Source organism: Meles meles, chromosome 7 (assembly GCF_922984935.1).
Source record: "Meles meles chromosome 7, mMelMel3.1 paternal haplotype, whole genome shotgun sequence".
NCBI classification, from domain to species: domain Eukaryota; kingdom Metazoa; phylum Chordata; class Mammalia; order Carnivora; family Mustelidae; genus Meles; species Meles meles.
Window position 1 is genome coordinate 4,199,196 of NC_060072.1, and position 17,824 is coordinate 4,217,019.

At 52.1% G+C, this 17,824-nt stretch overlaps 1 protein-coding gene across 1 annotated transcript; it reads right to left on the reverse strand.

Moving 5' to 3' along the window:
* On the reverse strand, window positions 1–17,670 carry NUP50 (nucleoporin 50). The gene is made up of 8 exons (XM_046013150.1): window positions 17,348–17,670; window positions 13,032–13,110; window positions 10,492–10,575; window positions 6,885–7,071; window positions 4,853–5,494; window positions 3,041–3,122; window positions 1,411–1,529; window positions 1–717 (listed from the first exon to the last, which is right to left on the reverse strand). Exons 2-8 carry the CDS (start codon window positions 13,098–13,100, stop codon window positions 515–517), a joined length of 1,386 nt encoding a protein of 461 aa, XP_045869106.1. The 5' UTR covers window positions 13,101–13,110; window positions 17,348–17,670; the 3' UTR covers window positions 1–514.
* Between the last annotated feature and the right edge of the window lie 154 nt (window positions 17,671–17,824).

The window sequence follows — 17,824 nt, forward strand, 5'->3', positions numbered from 1 at the left end:
CTGTCAAACAGCGGCGCGAGAAAGCAAAGGAAAGACACCTTGGTGGCGCTGGCGGCGCGGTGGCATGATCCGCTTGCAGAGAGAGCTGTTCTCCGGACAGGATGCTGCCGGCAAGCTTCCGCCAGGACACGGGGGCTGCCGGAAAGCCTCGCCAGCGGGGGCAGCAGACCCCCAAACCCATGGATCGGAGCAGCCTTTGGGAAGTCTAATGGATACCCTGATTTCAGCCTCTGAAGAAACCACTTGTGGTCAGTTTAATACGTGAACATTAAAAATCTTCCCAAAAAATGTCATTCAAACGTATTTCACACATTAGACAGTTCTTAAGAAGGGAGGATACAGGTTCTTGACACTTAACATTTAAAGGTTTTATTGGCCGTATTAATCTTCCTCACAAAGTTTTAAGTTATCTCTAAGTTCTTAGAATGTCGAAGTAAGAAGAGAAGAGAAACGGACTATGTCTAAGGGGCGGTGGGGGAGCAGCAACTTGGCGGCAATCCCAGGCCAAGCGTGTTCAGGCATCCTTTTTCTCCAGTAAAATTTTGTGCAACTCATCCGCGTCCTCGCCTGTTTTTACCCGGATCAACATGGTCACTGGGACGGTGGCGTTCTTCTCATCGACGGGCGGATTGGGAACGCACACGATCAGGACGTTGTTCTTCCCCGTTCGGGTACACGGCATGTTGGGCGGAATCAGAACGTTCAGCAGGATGTTGCCTGCAAGGCAGCAAGGGAGAAAAGGACATGACGGTCACACAGACCACACCAGCGGTCCCCGAGACCACAGCCTCGGCATGCTAAACCCGGAGCACGGAAGCCCTCCTGGACCGAAGAGATCTAAAACTGGGAGGTGTCGCGAAGGTCGGGGAGAGGGGCCCGGCTCCCCGATGCACATGCCAGCACGGTGTCCCGCAGACAGGCCCACGAGGCCCCACGGCGGAGACGCTGCCTTCCGCCCGTCCCCCCGCGCACTGTCACAGCGGCCAGGCCTTCTGAGAGGGGCCCGTGCTCACAGCAGAGGGAGGACGCGCTGGCTCGACCCGGAGCCTTCACGAGGTCCTTCCAACGAAGGCAGAACGGTCAGCACAGCAGCTCTCTGTGGCTCACCGGCTAAGAGTGCTACGATGGCGAAGCCGTCACCCACGAGTCAAGCCCACAGGAAAGAAAAAGCCACAGAGACGTTTCTGCAACCCGGCCTGGCAGGGCCTCGCGGTGCCTACCGCTTCCTCATAGCCCAGCCCTGGCCCCTAGCCTGGGCCCCTTCCGGGGCCTGTTCTAAGCGTGAGTCTGGGGGTGCGGCGAGGGGGAGCCGGCCGTGTGTGACTGGTTGTCTCCTACCCGGAGCACCTTCCTCTACACGGAGGACGCCCTTCTGCGGCCAGCAAGCCGCCTGACACGCGACATGCCCACCTAGATTGGTGTCTGCCCGCACCAGCAGCTGCGTCTTCTGCGTGGCCGTCGGCTTTAAGTGCAGCGTGCCCACCCCCTTCTCTTTGAATTCGTTGTCCTTCTTGTAGAACAGCTTACACCTGCGGAGAGAAAGCAGCGAGGCCGTCCGGTACTCGGCAGACAAGCTTCCCAGTCACCGCTGCTCACGCTTGTGTGCAAGGACCGGGATGAATCTTGGGTTGACTCAGCCTGGGTCTGGGTAAAACCCAAATAAGAAAATCAGGTTAGAGACTCGAGCCCTTCCCTGTTCTTCCCAATTATTAAAACAGCGGGTCACGTGGAACTTGGAAACAACTTTCGGAAGCCCCTCAACTCCGCCCCCACGGCCAACACAACGCACGCCCGCCGCGCTCCTCTGGCCCGACCTCCGGAGGCCGATCTGGTCCTTCCGGGCACGGGAACAAATACGGGACCCTCCCCCATCTCTCTGCCCCTTTTTCCTATTTATTTTTGAATTTTCGTCAGGACTCCTTCAATCTTTGTTCTACCAAAATGCTGAAATTTTGGAAATCACTTTTTTAAAAAAATTCATTTGAGAGATACTGAGAGAGAGAAAGAACACAAGCAGGGGGAGAGGGAGAAGAAGGAGAAGCAGACTCCCCACTGAGCGAGGAGCCTCCATGCAGGGCTGACCCCAGGACCATGATCTGAGCCGAAGGCAGAGCCCCCCAGGCGTCCCTGAAAACACTCTTAAGCAAGGGCCGACAGTACAGGCTCCCCAGCCTGCCGCGTCACGCATCTCCTTGGGTCACGAACACGCACGTCAAACCACTGCCCGCTCCTCTGATTCATTCCAATCGGGAAATAAATCACTCCTATAGAGATCATCTGTGAAATTAAATTTAAAAAACAAGAAAAAGGAACTGCTGGATTCTTAAAAAGTTCTCAGAAATAACACTTGGGAATTCCACAGGCTACGGGGGCTGTTAACGAACACTGCTGACTCCGCCCGAAATTTCCGTGTTTAAAACGACACATCTAGCGAAGGTTCTAAAACGGCCCCCCTGACTTTTCTGTAAATATGTTAAAAAGTACTAATTTCATTTCATTGGCATGAGATGATTCGATCCTTCTCCTTAGCTTTCCGCTGAAAGCACCAGCTCTCCTGCAAAAACGCAAGTGAACAGAAACCCGACACTGCGCTCACCACTGGGGAAGAACCGAAGGGCTGGACGCTGCCGAGCTTTCCGCTGAGAAAACCCCCAAGGGCCAACCGGGTCTCCGGGACGGGAGGCCCCTCCCGATGAGGAGCAGAAGAAAGACCAAAGCTGACGTCAGGGACCCGCTGACTTTGCGCAGGAAGGTGGGGAGACAAAGAAAAGCCTGTTTCTAGAGCACTGTAGAAGCAAGAACGAACAAAAATACCGGCAAAGAGGAGGAACTGCCCAGCAAGAAATTCTAGAATCCGTTTGTTTTCCGAAGAATAGGTCAAGAATTCTCCCTGGCTCCCATTCAGAGACCAGGCACAGCCCGACCCCAGGACAGGACGCTCAGCAAATCCCGAGAGAAGAGGTCACCCCAAAGGCCGCCTTCCATATCTCTCTACGTCCAACAACACGCCGAGCACGTGGGCTCCCGGACTCTTACTTACTTTTTGGAGTAAAACGCATCTGCTTCCTTCACTTCAGTAACTACTACTTTGGGCGGCTCGTCATTCTCTTCTTCATCTCCGCCTTTTAGAAAAACAACACTAACTCAGTGAAATTCAAATCAAGAGCTTAAAAACGTCACAACAGAGGTCACTCATCCCCCAACACCTCAATCCACAAATTGCCCATAAGCAGACGCAGAAATCGCAAGCACACGTCGAACTGGGGCAGGGGGGGCGTGCGGGGACGACTCACTGGATTTTAATTATTTTGTGAAAAATTCGGGGAATTTTTAATGGCAGCATGCCTCCCTCTTCTAAATGTTAACTTGGAGAGAGCCTTGGGATGAAACACCGTCCACGCTGATGACTCAGTGCAGGACTTTTCACAGAAAAATAAACACAGACTCCAGGTCCCTGCGGGAAAAGGATCTCCGACAGCCTCTCACGGCTCCACCCCCGACGCTCCTGGGACACCGTGTGCGTCACGCTAGGGAATCGGTCTCAGCGATGGCCGAAGAGGAGGAGGACACTAAAGCTGGGCACAGGGCAGGCTGTCGGCGACACAGCCCCGAAGCGTGAGCAGGCTGCGTCTTTGCGGCCCCACATTAGAGGCTCGGGCCCCGGGTGCCCTCGCGGACTGAGCCCAGCCCCAGGGGTCATCCACAACACCACAATGCAAAGAACGAGCCTCCAGAGAAAGATGGTCTCAGGACACACACTAAGTCAAACAGCAGCTCTCAGAAAAACAATTCTGGTCCTCCAACAAGTCAAAGGGATAAGACTCAAACTCCAGAGAAGGCAGCCGTGAGCGAGGCTCTCCAGGGCAGGCCCCGGCAGTGAGACTCAAACAAGCTCTCGGTCCCTCTGGCGCGGGGAGCGGCGCAGCCACCGGACGAGCAGGAGGACTCTGTGATCGGGCACCGTGAGGGGACCGAGCCTCATTCACGCCCCCGCACGGGCAGCCTCGCCGATCCGGGGACAGCCCGAGCAGCAGTCGTATTTAGGGCAGAGAAATAAAAGGGGACGTCGTTAGTCTGTGCTTTGCTCTGGAGGGCCCCTGCCTGAGGACGGGCTCAAAGGAGTGGAAGTTTCGCTCCCAGGAGAAAACGGCTGGTCTCTTCCATTCTGGAGTACCAAGAAGTGAACGCCTCCCGCGAGATGTGCGTTCTAACTGCTTACAAGTGACTTCACACAACGTGTCCGCAGCCACCACGGGACGAGGAGGGACTAGGCCACTAACCGCTCCTTCCAAAGAGCTAAGAACAGGGAGTGAAGGGCCGGTGACTCCAGCCCCGTTTGGAGCACTGATGCCACCCAAGACAGACGCTTCTGGAAAGGTGGCTGCAGTCCAGACACATGGAGGGAAGTCCCGCCCATTCGCTCCTGCGGCTGCACGCAGTCTCCCTTTTCTAGTCACAGCAGAGTACTCTTTTGCCAGGAGACTTCACCTACGACTAAACTTCCAAACACAGGACATGCCGTGGACACCGATGACCGGTTCTTTCTTTCGGTTAAGACCCAGTTCTCAGTCACCGCTAATTCACGTGCAAAACCATATGCATTTGATACTTTTCCAAGTCGCCGTGCCGGATACCGTTCCGGCCGTCATTCTTACTCTGACACTCGCGGTGCTTACGGAACAGCTCTAACTTCTTCGGGAGGGAACAGACTCGCGCGTCCGAGAGCACCTCTGGGCAGCAGCGAGGCCCACCGCGATTCCCGATGCCCCCGAACCGCGAAGCCACGTTCGTGCCGCTAAACCCGAACTCGGCTCCGAGACAGACTCGGGAGGGAAAACTCCGTTATTATTACCTTTGCAGTTGCTGCTGCCGCCTTCGGCCTGTACCACCACCGTTTTCGCAGAAAACGGTGAAGACGCTGGTTTATTCTGGGTCGGATCTTTGCCGAAGAAGCTGGAGTTTCCCGAAGAGAACGAAAACCCAGTCAGGGGGCTGGAGTTCAGGGAGCCCAGGACAGAACCGTCGATCTTCTTGCCGAAGTTGAACGAGGCACTCGAGGCTCCCGCGGGTGGCTCCGTCTTCCTCTCGGCGCCGTCCTCCGCCCTGCCGCCGGCGAACGGGAACGCCGAGTCCTGCTGCGGCTTCGCTGCCCCGAACAGGGAAGGGGACTGGGTGGCGAGCGGCGCTCGATCGGCCTCACTCTCGGGGCCCCGGCCGCCACCGCTCCCGTGCTGCTGCTCAATGCCCGCCAGGTGTCTCTCGTAGTCTCTGAAGATGGGCGTCAGGTCGCACAGCGGGTTGGAGTTCACGTGCTTCGCGATCCAGTCCCGCACGGAGCAGTTTAAGGCCGCCAGCTGCTTGTGGTAGGCGCTCCGCGGGCAGGCCGCGCCGGAGGGGGGCCCGGAAGAGGAGGGCTGCTGACTGTCCCCGTTGGTTTTGGGAGTTAAAACTTTCTTATCCAGCAAGGAGGTAGGACCATTCGCAGCAACAGATCCTACAGGGAAATTAAAGGTTGAAGAGTTTACTGAGGCCTTGATTTGATTATATGACCTGGGTTTGCATGCTGTTGGGTCTTCCTATTTTCTGCTTTTACTGTGTCCCGAATTTCTGTGACAGTTCAGGAAGTATGTGCATGGCGAGTATTTAGGAACCGGTGATCACAAAAATCAAGAGCGCAGTCTATGATGTGCTTGCATTAAACTTCTACAGTTTAAAATAACCTTTTCTTCGAAAAGGAGGCCGGCTTCCCCCAGAACTGTCACAATAGTTACTATAAAACTAACCCCCCAGGTTGTAGGGATGAACATACATTAAGGCAGTTAAAACCTTAACAAAAGTGCCGGCTTAATCACACTACACGCTCCACCTCATTAAAACAAAACAGTATCGGGCGCCTGGGTTAAAGCCTCTGCCTTCGGCTCAGGTCATGATCTCAGGGTCCTGGGATCGAGCCCCGTATGGGGCTCTCTGCTCGGCGGGGAGCCTGCTTCCGCCTCTCTCTCTGCCTGCCTCTCTGCCTACTTGTGATCTCTGTCAAATAAAATCTATAAAAAAACAAAACAAAACAGTAAACAGTTAAAATTACTAGCTATCCACAATCCAACCAGCCAGGATCGCTTCTGAAAACCAGAAACAGGAGCCTGTGAGTCCGTTCTCTGTTGCTGATCCCAAGAGTTCTGGACCAAGTCTCTCAAAACAGGATCAGGCCGTCACATCCCAGGTGAAATCAATCTAGGGGGAGGACCCGTGAGTTCCTCGCAGGTGTGGGCAAGTCCCTGGTACACAGAGACGGAATGAGCACATGGGAGGCAGGTCTTTATGGAGGGTCCACTGAGAGCTTCCTCTTCTCCTTCACCCCACAGGTCAGTTCTGAGGGTCCTTCTCATTTCACAGTCCAAGTTTGGAGGTTAAGAGGCTAAGGAACTTGACCAGGGTCGCAGGGCCAATGACTGGTGGAGCTGAGAACAGAACCTGGGTCTGTTCTGGCTCAAAAGCCCGCGCTCTACTCACTCTGCAAAAAGTCAACATCTCGGGGCGCCTGGGTGGCTCAGTGGATTAAGCCGCTGCCTTCGGCTCAGGTCATGATCTCAGGGTCCTGGGATCGAGCCCCGCATCGGGCTCTCTGCTCTGCAGGGAGCCTGCTTCCTCCTCTCTCTCTGCCTGCCTCTCTGCCTACTTGTGACCTCTCTCTCTGTCAAATAAATAAATAAAATCTTTAAAAAAAAAAAAAGTCAACATCTCCCTAATTTCCATCCCTTTCATTATCATGCCGTTTCTGCTCATGTCATCCCAGGACCCAGATGCCGTACAAGGAAAATATCGTTGCCAATTTTTTCCCAACAGTCTTTACACAGATGTGAGTGTGGGGAGGAGAACCTACTCACCGAAGGCGGCCTTGCTCTCCGTGGCTGCCCTGGCGCCGGAGAAGGGAGGGGCGCTGGTGCCGCCGCTTCCATTAGACAGCCCTTCCAAAGGCTTCCCTCCGGCACCGTTGCCAAATCCAGAAAACCCGCCTCCTCCAGAAGGTACAACCAAACCTTTAAAACCTTTAAAGGCCCCTCCACTATCGGACTGAAACAGAGAGAAAGCACACGTTAGAGGACTCGACGCTTCCCAGATAAATAAGCAAGTCCGCGACAGGACCGCATCAGCTGAGCAGCACCCAGAACGCTTACGGGGCCAGCTCCGAGGAAAGGGAACAGCCGGCGCAGAGACAGGACCTGAGACCGACTCAACTCGCATGACGGCTCTGCAGCCCCAAGCTGCCTTCCTGACAGCCGGGAAGAGAGGGGCTTGCAGTGAAACTTGTTTTTAAAAATATATTTCAGGTACAGAAGGCAAAAAAGACTAATGCAATCAATTTGTGTACACAGCCTCAGAATTAGGACTAAAAACATTCTAAAATGACTAAACCCCAAATGAAGCATTTTTCTTGCACACTCCCTCCAAACCTCACGCCAGTAAGGGAGCTGGAGAAGCTGCAGAAGTGTCAGCTCAGGCTGACGGATGAAGGTGTCCTTACCCACCCTCCCAGGACTTCCTAAAGCGCTCCTGTAGCGTTTAGCTTCTGGAAACGTGAGTTGACTCTCAAATCTAGACTTTCCCTTGGTTGAGAAATCCAGAGGCAGCATTTTTCTTCTCAATTTTCTCACTACTTCCATCAGCAAGGTCCTTCTAGTAGACCTTTCCCACGGCTGCTGGCTTCCTCGCGTCTCCAACCCACGATGCTCTGGGAACGCCTGGCACTCCCTGTGAGCGTCTACACCCGCTCTCCGCCCCTGCAAACTCTCGGAGGGATGTTCCCCAGTTTACATTGCTCTGCTGAAGTCATGTGCCCCCCCGCCCCCCCATTCAAGACTAGTGGTTACACCACGGTGGGCCCGATCTGCTTCCTGGATCCAAGCTCTAAGGGAGGCTCTAGGAAATGTTCTCGGAAACACATTACGGAATCCGTGCTTCCAAACATCCGAGGGAATGCACAAACCTTACGTTTTTCACCCAAATGAATTATGCTCAGAAGCTCACAAAAATATGACTTCACCTAGAAACTCTTCACTTTCTGAATGGGTTGGTTAGCGTAATAATATTGTAGTTTTCAAAAATCACAAAAGCTTCAATCACATGCACAGGAATTTCAGGTGGTCACGCACCACAGATCCAATTATGGCAATAAAATTAGGCAAAAAAAGCAAACACCTTAACTTGCATGAATTTTAACGCGGGTAATAAATACGCCTTAGGCCCTGATGCTTCCATCTGATCTGATCGTTCGATATCCCGGAGACAGCAGACACACAGCTACCGTCCCACAGTGGCTATCCACGGGCAAGGCGGAAAGCTGCGAGTGGCTCCTCAGAGCTATCATTCTGCGGGAGATTTAAAAGCCACAGGCTAGGCGCCTGGGTGGCTCAGTGGGTTAAGCCTCTGCCTTCGGCTCAGGTCATGGTCTCAGGCTCCTGGGATCGAGCCCCGCGTCAGGCTCTCCGCTCAGCAGGGAGCCTGCTTCCTCCTCTCTCTCTGCCTGCCTCTGCCTAATTGTGATCTCTGTCTGTCAAATAAATAAATAAAATCTTTTTAAAAATAAATAAATAAAAGCCACAGGCTATTTATAGTGATTTTAGAAACTGTTAACAGCAAATTGCTCTAGGATCATGACAAAAATTCAAGAACCACTGATTTAAAAAAAAAAAAAAAGGGGGAGCATCTGGGTGGCTCAGTGGATTAAACCTCTGCCTTCAGCTCAGGTCATGGTCTCAGGGTCCTGGGATTGAGCCCCGCAGCGGGCTCTCTGCTCAGCAGGGAGCCTGTTTCCCCCTCTCTCTGCCTACTTGTGATCTCTGTCTCTCTCTGTTAAATAAATAAATAAATAAATAAAAAGGAATCTCTCAGAAAAAGGACAGAAGTGAATGAGAAGCTGTCTGCTTGGGCCCCATGGAACTGACCCGCTCCTGGGCCTGCCGGTCTCCCTCACTCATTTTCCTCCACGGCACTTAGAGAAGAAAGACAAAAACTACACACTCAGTGTGTCTCTTCCATTATTAGGATGTAAGCTCCACAGGGCATGGGTATCTCACTTACTCCTGTTTTGACCCACCAATGTATCTCTAGTGCTTAGCAGTCTGTTGAATGAGTGGACAAAACCACAACAGGCGACCCCTGACTAATGTGGGGGGCAGGTGCGCCGACCTCCTCCCTTATTAACCAGCCCTCACTCCCCGCGTACAAACGGACCCAGGCAACTCAAACCCACGTCGTTCAACAGTCAACTCTCTCCGGGAAAAGGCACATTTCAGCATTGAAGCAGATGACATAACATTTAATTTCTTATTATACAAGTTCTAAAAGTTACAGCTGAAATGATCATGTAGATTTCAACTATCCGTGTTCACTTCCTCTAACAGCCAGAGGGCTCCCCCGCCCCCCTTCCCTTGGGCCAAGTCTGGATTGTGATCTACACGGTTTCTCCCGCTTCACCGTCACTCCTGTGAGGCAACACCCCCCTCGAGGCGGTCTTCCTCCCTCCGGCTTCTCAGTCTGCGCCACAAGCTGCCACTCAGCTACACCCCGCTTCAACGTCCGCCATGGTGACAACTCCCAGAGCTCTATCCAGCTGCCACCCCTCCTCCTGCACCAGGTAACCACACACACACACACACAGTGGTCTCCTACAGAACCTCACCGGGATGTACCCCAGGCCCTTAAAATACATTTCCCCAAGTACACCAGTCACTTCCGCCCTAACTAAGTTGTCCTTCCGCCGCTGTATCTTCTCCGTGAGGAGCCATCCAGCATCGCTACATCCAACCCGGCACCAGTCTTTACGACGGAAATCGACCCGAGGAAACTAACAGGGCCACCACAAAGGTGCCACTGGGTAGGCTCCTTCCGGCTGCCACCGGGGCGTGCACACCAGCTCCTCCAGCCAGGCCAGGCGGCCAGGCCACCGAGTCAGCCTGCAGACATCTGGAACGTGTCTGAGGGCTGAGGACTGTACCGGGGAAGCGTCATTAAATGTGGAGTGATGGCTGAATGCGGACCGCATGACTTCCAGAGTTACGACTCATCTTTAACCCTTGTGAACACAGGAAGGAAACCCTGCAACACGTCATATTAGGAAGAAAATCTACATGTGAAATGCTTCCCTTACAGCTAAAGGACTCCCCCCGCCCCCGCCACGCGCCTCAATGCCAGGGAGCAGAGAGAGCGCGAGAGCACCCTGCGTTTCCCTCCCTCCCTCCCCCTGTCACCCACTCCTCCTCCTACGGCCCCTCAGCTCGAATCCGTCTAGCTCCACACTCTACTTCTACAGCTGGGTAAGGTGCACATCTCGTCCTTGTTGTTCTCCGTCTCCCACGGTCCACCTCAAGGATTTTCACAAGTAGAGAAAGCATTTGAAACATTTATCGATCTGACTGCTCCCAGAGGTAGAACGGCTCTGCAATTAGAAATCAAATTACTGTTTAATACCAAAAGTGGTAAGAAAACACTCACTTCAAATCCGACATTTCTACGCTTTGCTTTCTTTATGGCTCTATTCTTCAAGACTTCCTCACTGGCCACTGAGAACGTCCCCACCTGCAGGCACACAAATTAAACAGCAGTAAGAGGAGGCCCAAAAGGAGAAGAAATGCTAACCAAAGCGCCTGCCCAAACTTATCTTAGTGTCTGCCGGTTTTAAAGCACCGTGAATACTGTAACAGGTACGGAGCGGGCACGTGAGACAAAGCTGACGTCTGTTGTCTGTCTCGTGACCCCGAAGCTACGCAGGTGAGTCCGAAACCTTCCAGACCTATACAAACCCAGGCTCTGGATCACAATCCAGAGGACGGCACACAGGAAAGTGCTGACAAGACTGTCAAAAGTCTTTAGAGAAAGGGCACCTGGGGCTCAGTCAGGTGAGCCTCCAACTCCTGATTTTGACTCGGGTCATGATCTCAGCGTTGTGGGATCGAGCCCCGTGTTGGGCTCCGTGCTCAGTATGGAGTCGGCCTGATACTGTCACTCTCCCTCTGCACCCCTCCCCAATCTAAAAGTAAGTAAATAAGGGGTGCCTGGGTGGCTCAGTGGGTTAAAGCCTCTGCCTTCGGCTCAGATCATGATCCCAGGGTCCTGGGATTGAGTCTCCCACACGGGGCTCTCTGCTCAGCGGGGAGCCTGCTTCCTCCTCTCTCTCTGCCTGCTTCTCTGTGTACTTGTGATCTCTGTCAAATAAATTTTAAAAATCTTAAAAAAAAAAAAGGGGGCGCCTGGGTGGCTCAGTGAGTTGAGCCTCTGCCTTCAGCTCGGGTCATGGTCTCGGGGTCCTGGGATCGAGCCCCGCGTCGGGCTCTCTGCTCAGCAGGGAGCCTGCTTCCCCCTCTCTCTCTGCCTGCCTCTCTGCCTACGTGTGATCTCTGTCTGTCGGATAAATAAATAAAATCTAAAAAAAAAAAAAAAGTACATAAATAAGATGTTAAAAACAAGTTTGGTAGAAAACTATTCAGGAAAAGTTCTTCAAATTTCAAATATGTTCAAAGATATGAATAAAAGAATAAAAATCCAGTTTTAGGCAGCAAAAATCTGGTCTTCAAAAGCCAAAAGATACCTTAAAGATCATTAACATTGGGTAACAGAACCAGTCATAAGATCCTAGATTTTATGACTGCGGTTTCCAAAAAAAAGAGTTTGTATTTATCAACAGGCACTTGGTTTTTAAGAGAAACCTCGCCCGTCTGCCCGTCATGTCGGAGACACCGGCACACGCTGGGCTCGAAGTGACCCCGTTGCAGCTGCTGCCCGTCCCACTGGCTGACGGAACTATGCCCACCGTCGGGAATTTGCTGAATACCTTTTATTTCAACCCTCCTTTTACCCTGGAGGGCTGGCATAAAATACTTCCTGTAAGAAGCGGCCTCTGTAGATATCTCAGAAAATGTTAAACTCCGAGATCTCTGCACTAAAGAGAAGGGGCTGTCTGGCTGTGCGTGTCCTGAATTCAGGGTGAGGTCCTTTCAGATTCACTTTCACTCCTGCAATATGTTACGTCAAAGCAAATCACTAGTCAGTTATCACAAATCGTACAGGCACAGAATGTAACACTGTGCATAAGACCTGGAGAAAGTTTCCAAGGAGTTGGTTAAAAAGCACCAAGTCAGTTAGGGATATGAAAAACCTTGTCAAAATATTAATATATTTGTGATTTTGGTTTCCCTAAACATACTAACACATTTATTTGTAAAGGGGAAAACGTTCATACCACAAGACAGATTTGGGAAGAAGAAGAAAGATGGTTTAAGAATAAGCTTGGAACACACTTTTTCTTCTTCTTCTTCTTCTTTTTTTTCCCCTTAAACCTAGCACTATCCTGTTGACTCAAAAGGCTAACTTGGTTACAGATTTCCTCAGTGAACTGGCCAGGGAGGCTCAAACTGCTGATGAGGCACGAAAAAGGCAGCTGTGTTCTACTCTTTGGAAGAGAAAAATTAAAATATTTCCTCGGGGAAGACCATTTTTATTTTGTTAGGAAAGAAACTAGGCCACTCTAAATTCCATCCCAGTTACTGCAATTTGGGGGAGCGGGGAGGTCTGAAAGCGTGAGAACATGAAAGAAGACGGGCCTCCAAGAGGCGTTAGAGCACAGGAGGCACCTCGATCTGAAATCTCCAATTGTGGGGATGACAGACTGAGACGCACATGGTGGGGAACCACGGCTCAAGGGCGAGCACCGGCGCCTTGCGGAGCTCACGACTACTCGCTTACTCACTCTTCCGTCTTCACTAAGACCACGGGTTTAGAATGCAGGAAGTACATCACATTCGGGAAGGTGCTTCCGCGAAGCCGCAGAGTATTTCAGGAACAGGCGCTAGCAGAAAAAGACCCCCGAAGGTAATGACCTCATTTCTAAACTAACGGGTCATAATAGACCAAACTACTTTCTGCTCAGGCCGTTCTTTAAAAGCCCTTTTAATTTTACCACAAAGTCTTCCCCAGGAATCCCAAAATGAATTTAAACTGAGAAGCAGAAGGAAACCATTCTTGGGGAACGACCTTACCTCTTCGGCTTCGTCTTCTTGATCCCAGTTCCTATCTGTCAATTCCTTCTCAGCAATCCTTTTGGCCATATTTTCAAACCTAAGTTAAAAGTAGAAAGAAGTGAAACGTGCTTTTCTAGACCAAGATGTAAGAACTTACAAAGAATTCTTTTTTTACGACTTATTGATTTATCCGAGGGAAGGCGCACAAGCAGGAAGGGCAGAGGGAGAGGAAGAGAGAATCCCAAGCAAGCAGGAAGCCTGCTGAGGAGCGTGATCCCACGACCCTGAGATCATGACCTGAGACGACCCCAAAAGTCTGATGGCTTAACTGACTGCACCACCAGGTTTCCCAAGAATTTACAAACAATTTTAAAAGAACTTTTACAAAGAATTTTAAAAATTCACTCTAGCATGAAACAAGATTAAAAAAAAACAAAAACAAAAAACCCAAACCCATTCCTGATCAGTGGCAAGTGCCTTCATGAGCACTTGACAGCCGTGTTGTTGGGCTCCCCGTGTGCACGATGCAATGAAGGGTTACGGAAGGAGGCATGCAGGTCTTCTAAGAACACTGGCGCTCTTTCTGCACAATGCTAAACCACCTCCGTTCGAAAAAAAAATTAAAATGAAACACTGACTTTTTAAAATCTGAAATCTTAAGTACTGTATGTATCATCAACAAGCACTTTATTCTATGCTGAGTAGCAATTACAGTCTTGCTAAAGGCAAAACATTTTAAATACTTAAAATCCTCTTAAAGATGATCCAGTAAAGAAGTTCATCTTTAGATAAAAATGTTAACAAGGCACTGGAAATACTTTCACAGCACAGTCCTCTTCTTCAGGCTACAGTCGACAGAAATAAATTTCTCAAGACTGAACATTTAATTACCCCAAATTGTATACTGTTAAGCTAGAATATCATTTAAAAGTTCAAAATGTAATGAATATAGATGTGTTAACACTCAAAATGTAGGTAAGATCGTTAAGAATAAGCCATCACTCAACTCCTCTAAAGCCGTGTCACAGGAAGGAGGAGGAGACGAGGACTGACAGTTTTCTCTCCCCAGTGGACATAAGCACCTAGCCAGAGAGGGGGCTACTGCCCATCCCTTACAATCCGCAATCGTTTCTGATCCTAATATATATTCTTTGCTATGAACAACAAAATTAGCACACCAACCAACCGAGACTCCATTTTGAGTGCTGGCCCGGCTGTTCTCTAACTCACCAGTCAAATGGACCAAAAAACCCCTCCATTCCCTCTGTTGCCCATCCTGCCCCGAGTAAGTACCCAATTCCTTCAGGGTTCCTAAAACCTGTCTGGACTCCTGATGGTCTCTGCCCACTCTCACTTGTCCCAACACCACAAACCACCAGAGTCGGTTCCTAGAATTTCGTGGTCATTAAGATACACATTCACACATTGCCCATTTCTCTTCTGTATCTACAAAATTAAATTCAAATGCTTACATTCCATAGTCCTTCAAATTCTAACCCCCAACAGAGTAATTACATAGGGGAACTGTCAGCTTTTTTTTTTTTTTTTAAGATTTTATTTATGTATTTGACTGAGAGAGAGAGAGATCACAAGCAGGCAGACAGGCAGGAGGAGAGAGAGGAGGAAGCAGGCTCCCTGCGGAGCAGAGAGCCCTGTGTGGAACTCGATCCCAGGACCCTGGGATCATGACCTGAGCCGAAGGCAGAGGCCTGACCCGCTGAGCCACCCAGGCGCCCTGGAGTGTCCGCTGTTAATAATCTAATACCACCTGAACTTTTACTTTACAAGTATGTACAGGTTTTTTTCCCCTAATTGGAAAATAAATGGTTTTGAAATCCAAAATGCTAATAATGAAGTATGACCCTCAGCCATTACCTGCAAATCCCCCCTTTTAAGGTCTCCCCCTCAAATACCCGGTCAAGTTTTGCCATTAATCTTGGTCATTCAAACAAAAGCAAACAAGGGACCTCTGACACAGTTCCTTACTGAACTTTGACTGTTCAGAGGCGGGGTTGGCGGGGGTGGGGGGGTGGACATGACTCTTTCCCCGGTCAGTAACGAACGTCTCCACCAGGGGGCGGAAGAGCCGAAGGTCCCGTTTCGCTAGGATCTAGGGTAAGTCACTGAGGCAAGAAGAGGGGGGAGCGGGAAGTGCAACCAGCTCAGTGACAGTGTGACATCTAACTGGGGCCCACAAGTGAGGTAACCGGTGGAGTAAAGCCACCAACACTAAGGAGGCTGCTTCCCCAGGTCGCCGTATTTATCTAAAGTGACCTGACCACAGGGCAGGATCTCTCTTGCTTACTGCCCCTCCGCGCTCTCAGCAGGTTCTCCAGCAGACACCGAGCGGTGATCTGGGGCCGACTTATTTTAGAAAATACTACAGGACGCTGGCCTCTCAGTTTCCCCATTTTCTTGCCAGACCTCCGGCAAGTTATCTGAGTGCTGTGCTCACTTTCCTCATCTGAGGAAGGTGCTGTGAAAATTAAGGAAGATAGAGAAAAACCTTAGTTCAGAACGGTGCCTGGAACACAGAAGGGCTTCACGAATATTATTAAGGAAACAAGTCTTGCCGGGAGCAAAGTCTATAAAATATTAGTTCTCCTCAAAACGGTAAAAAGCATAGGGTAGGAAAAGAGAATTCAATTATGAGCTAAGCTTTAAATACATTTTACCATGTCCGTATTTTATTTCAAAGCATGATGCTCCAGACGATATATACATAGTTTTTTTAATGCAAGAAGAGGAAGGAAAAAACCCAAAACCTCTGCAAAGTACTCAGGACAAGACCCGGCACCCAAAGAGTCTTAAGTCCTGGCTGTTATTTAACTTTTTTAAAGATGTTATTTATTTATTTATTTATTTGAGAGAGGGACAGTGAGAGCGAGCATGAGAGGGGAGAAGGTCAGAGGGGGAAGCAGGCTCCCCTAGAGCTGGGAGCCCGATGCGGGACTCCATCCCAGGACTCCTGGACCATGACCTGAGCGGAGGCAGTTGCTTAACCAACTGAGCCACCCAGGCGTCCAGTCCTGGCTGTCATTAAGAATTTGGGGGAGTCTCCCTAGCTGAGCGGGTGGAGCATGCGACTCTCCATCTGGGTTGTGAGTTCGAGCCCCAGGCCGGCTGTCCAGATTACGGTAAAAATAAAATCTTAAAGAACATTTTTTTAAAAGTGAAGACTGTGGTTAAAAGGGCAGTAAATTTTAAAATGATTCCTAGGTATGAAGCACTGATAGGAAATTGAGAGTTTCCATAGCTGGAGAAAACTGTCATTCGTGCTTGGCAGAGTTACGTGGTCTCGGCCACCAGGTGCTGCCTCATCCTCCGGGATGAACCTCAGTCAACATCAGTTCACCCCTAAGACGGAAATAGAAGTGACCGTCCTCGACAGACAGGAAAGAAGAGAACAAGGGGGCGGACCCGGGAGGCTGGAACGCTAGGGAAGAACGAAGTCTCAAAATTTCTTAATGGAACAGAGGAAAGGGGCGATCAACCGCTCGACACGCAGTACGGGAAGGGAAGAGGTAGTTAGGGAGCGCGTGGGGCGAGGGGAGACAGCCAAGGAGAAAGCAGTACCGAGGGAAGCGCTAGGAAGTAAACCGAGATGGGCCAAGCCGGGACGGCCCCTGCGCAATCCGGCCTCTGCCTCCGCCGGGGCCGCGGGGCCCCGCAGCCCGGACAGCCTCACCCAAATTGGGCGCCGCAACCGCGACAGGTCGGCCCCGCGCCGGCTTCACAAAGAGCACCCGACTACGCGCGCTGCGGTCATCCCGCCCCACCCTGCCCACTGACCCCTAACACCCCGCGGCCCGGGCCCCTCACCCCTCTCCTCCAGCCCAGGTCCGAGTCCCGCATCCGGATCCCGGTTTCCTCCTCTCAGGCCGGGCCCCTCACCCTTCCCCTCCAGCCCCGGGTCCCCCTTCCAGGTCCGAGTCCCGCACCTGACCCCGGCCCCCCCAGCCCACGATCCCCCTTCCACGCCCAGGTACTGTACCGCGTCTGAGCCCGGGCTCCTCCTCCCCAAGCCTGGGCCCCGCAACCCGGCTCCTCCAGCTCGGCGGGGGGGAGGGGGGGGGGGGGCGTTCCAGGTCCGAGTCCCGCGTCCTGACCCCGGCTTCCTCCTCTCCAGGCCCGGGTCCCTCACCCGACTCCTCCAGCCCAGGATCCCCCTCCCAGGCCCAGGTACTGTACTTCGTCTGACCCCGGGTTCCACCTCCCCAAGCCCGGGCCCCGCAGCCCGGATCCCCCTTCCAGGCCCAACCCGGTGCCGGGACCCCGGCGCCCCTCCCCGGGATCGGCCCCTTCCCCTGCCACGCTGTCCGCCTGCTTCTCACCTACCGGCCGGCCGCCGCGGCACTCGCGGGGCTGTGGCTGCGGCGAAAGCCGGGTGAACGACCGCGAGCGGGTGCGAGGTTGTCGCCGCGGGCCTCGGGGGTGAAGCGGCCGCTGCTCGCCCAGCTGAGCGCGCCTGGTCGCTTCCGGTGCGCCGAGATTCTCGAAGAACTTGGTGGTCAGCAAGCCTGGGGTCTCCAACACCATGTCCTCCAGGGGCCTCGCCTCTCTGTGTTCGGCAGTGAGGAAGAGCAGAAAACTCAACCGGAGACCGCTGGAAGAACAGCGCCCAACGCGCCCCAGGCCGCCATTTTATAACTCCAACCTACCCCCTCCCCCCGCCAACCAACTCTATAAAGAGGGAGAAAAGAAACGCCCGCGTCCACCTACTGCGCAAGCGCGCTGGAGCCTCAGCGACCAGTACCTCCCTTCGCGGGCTGCGGAGCGTCGCGCAGCGCAGGCGCTCAGCTGCCTGGAAA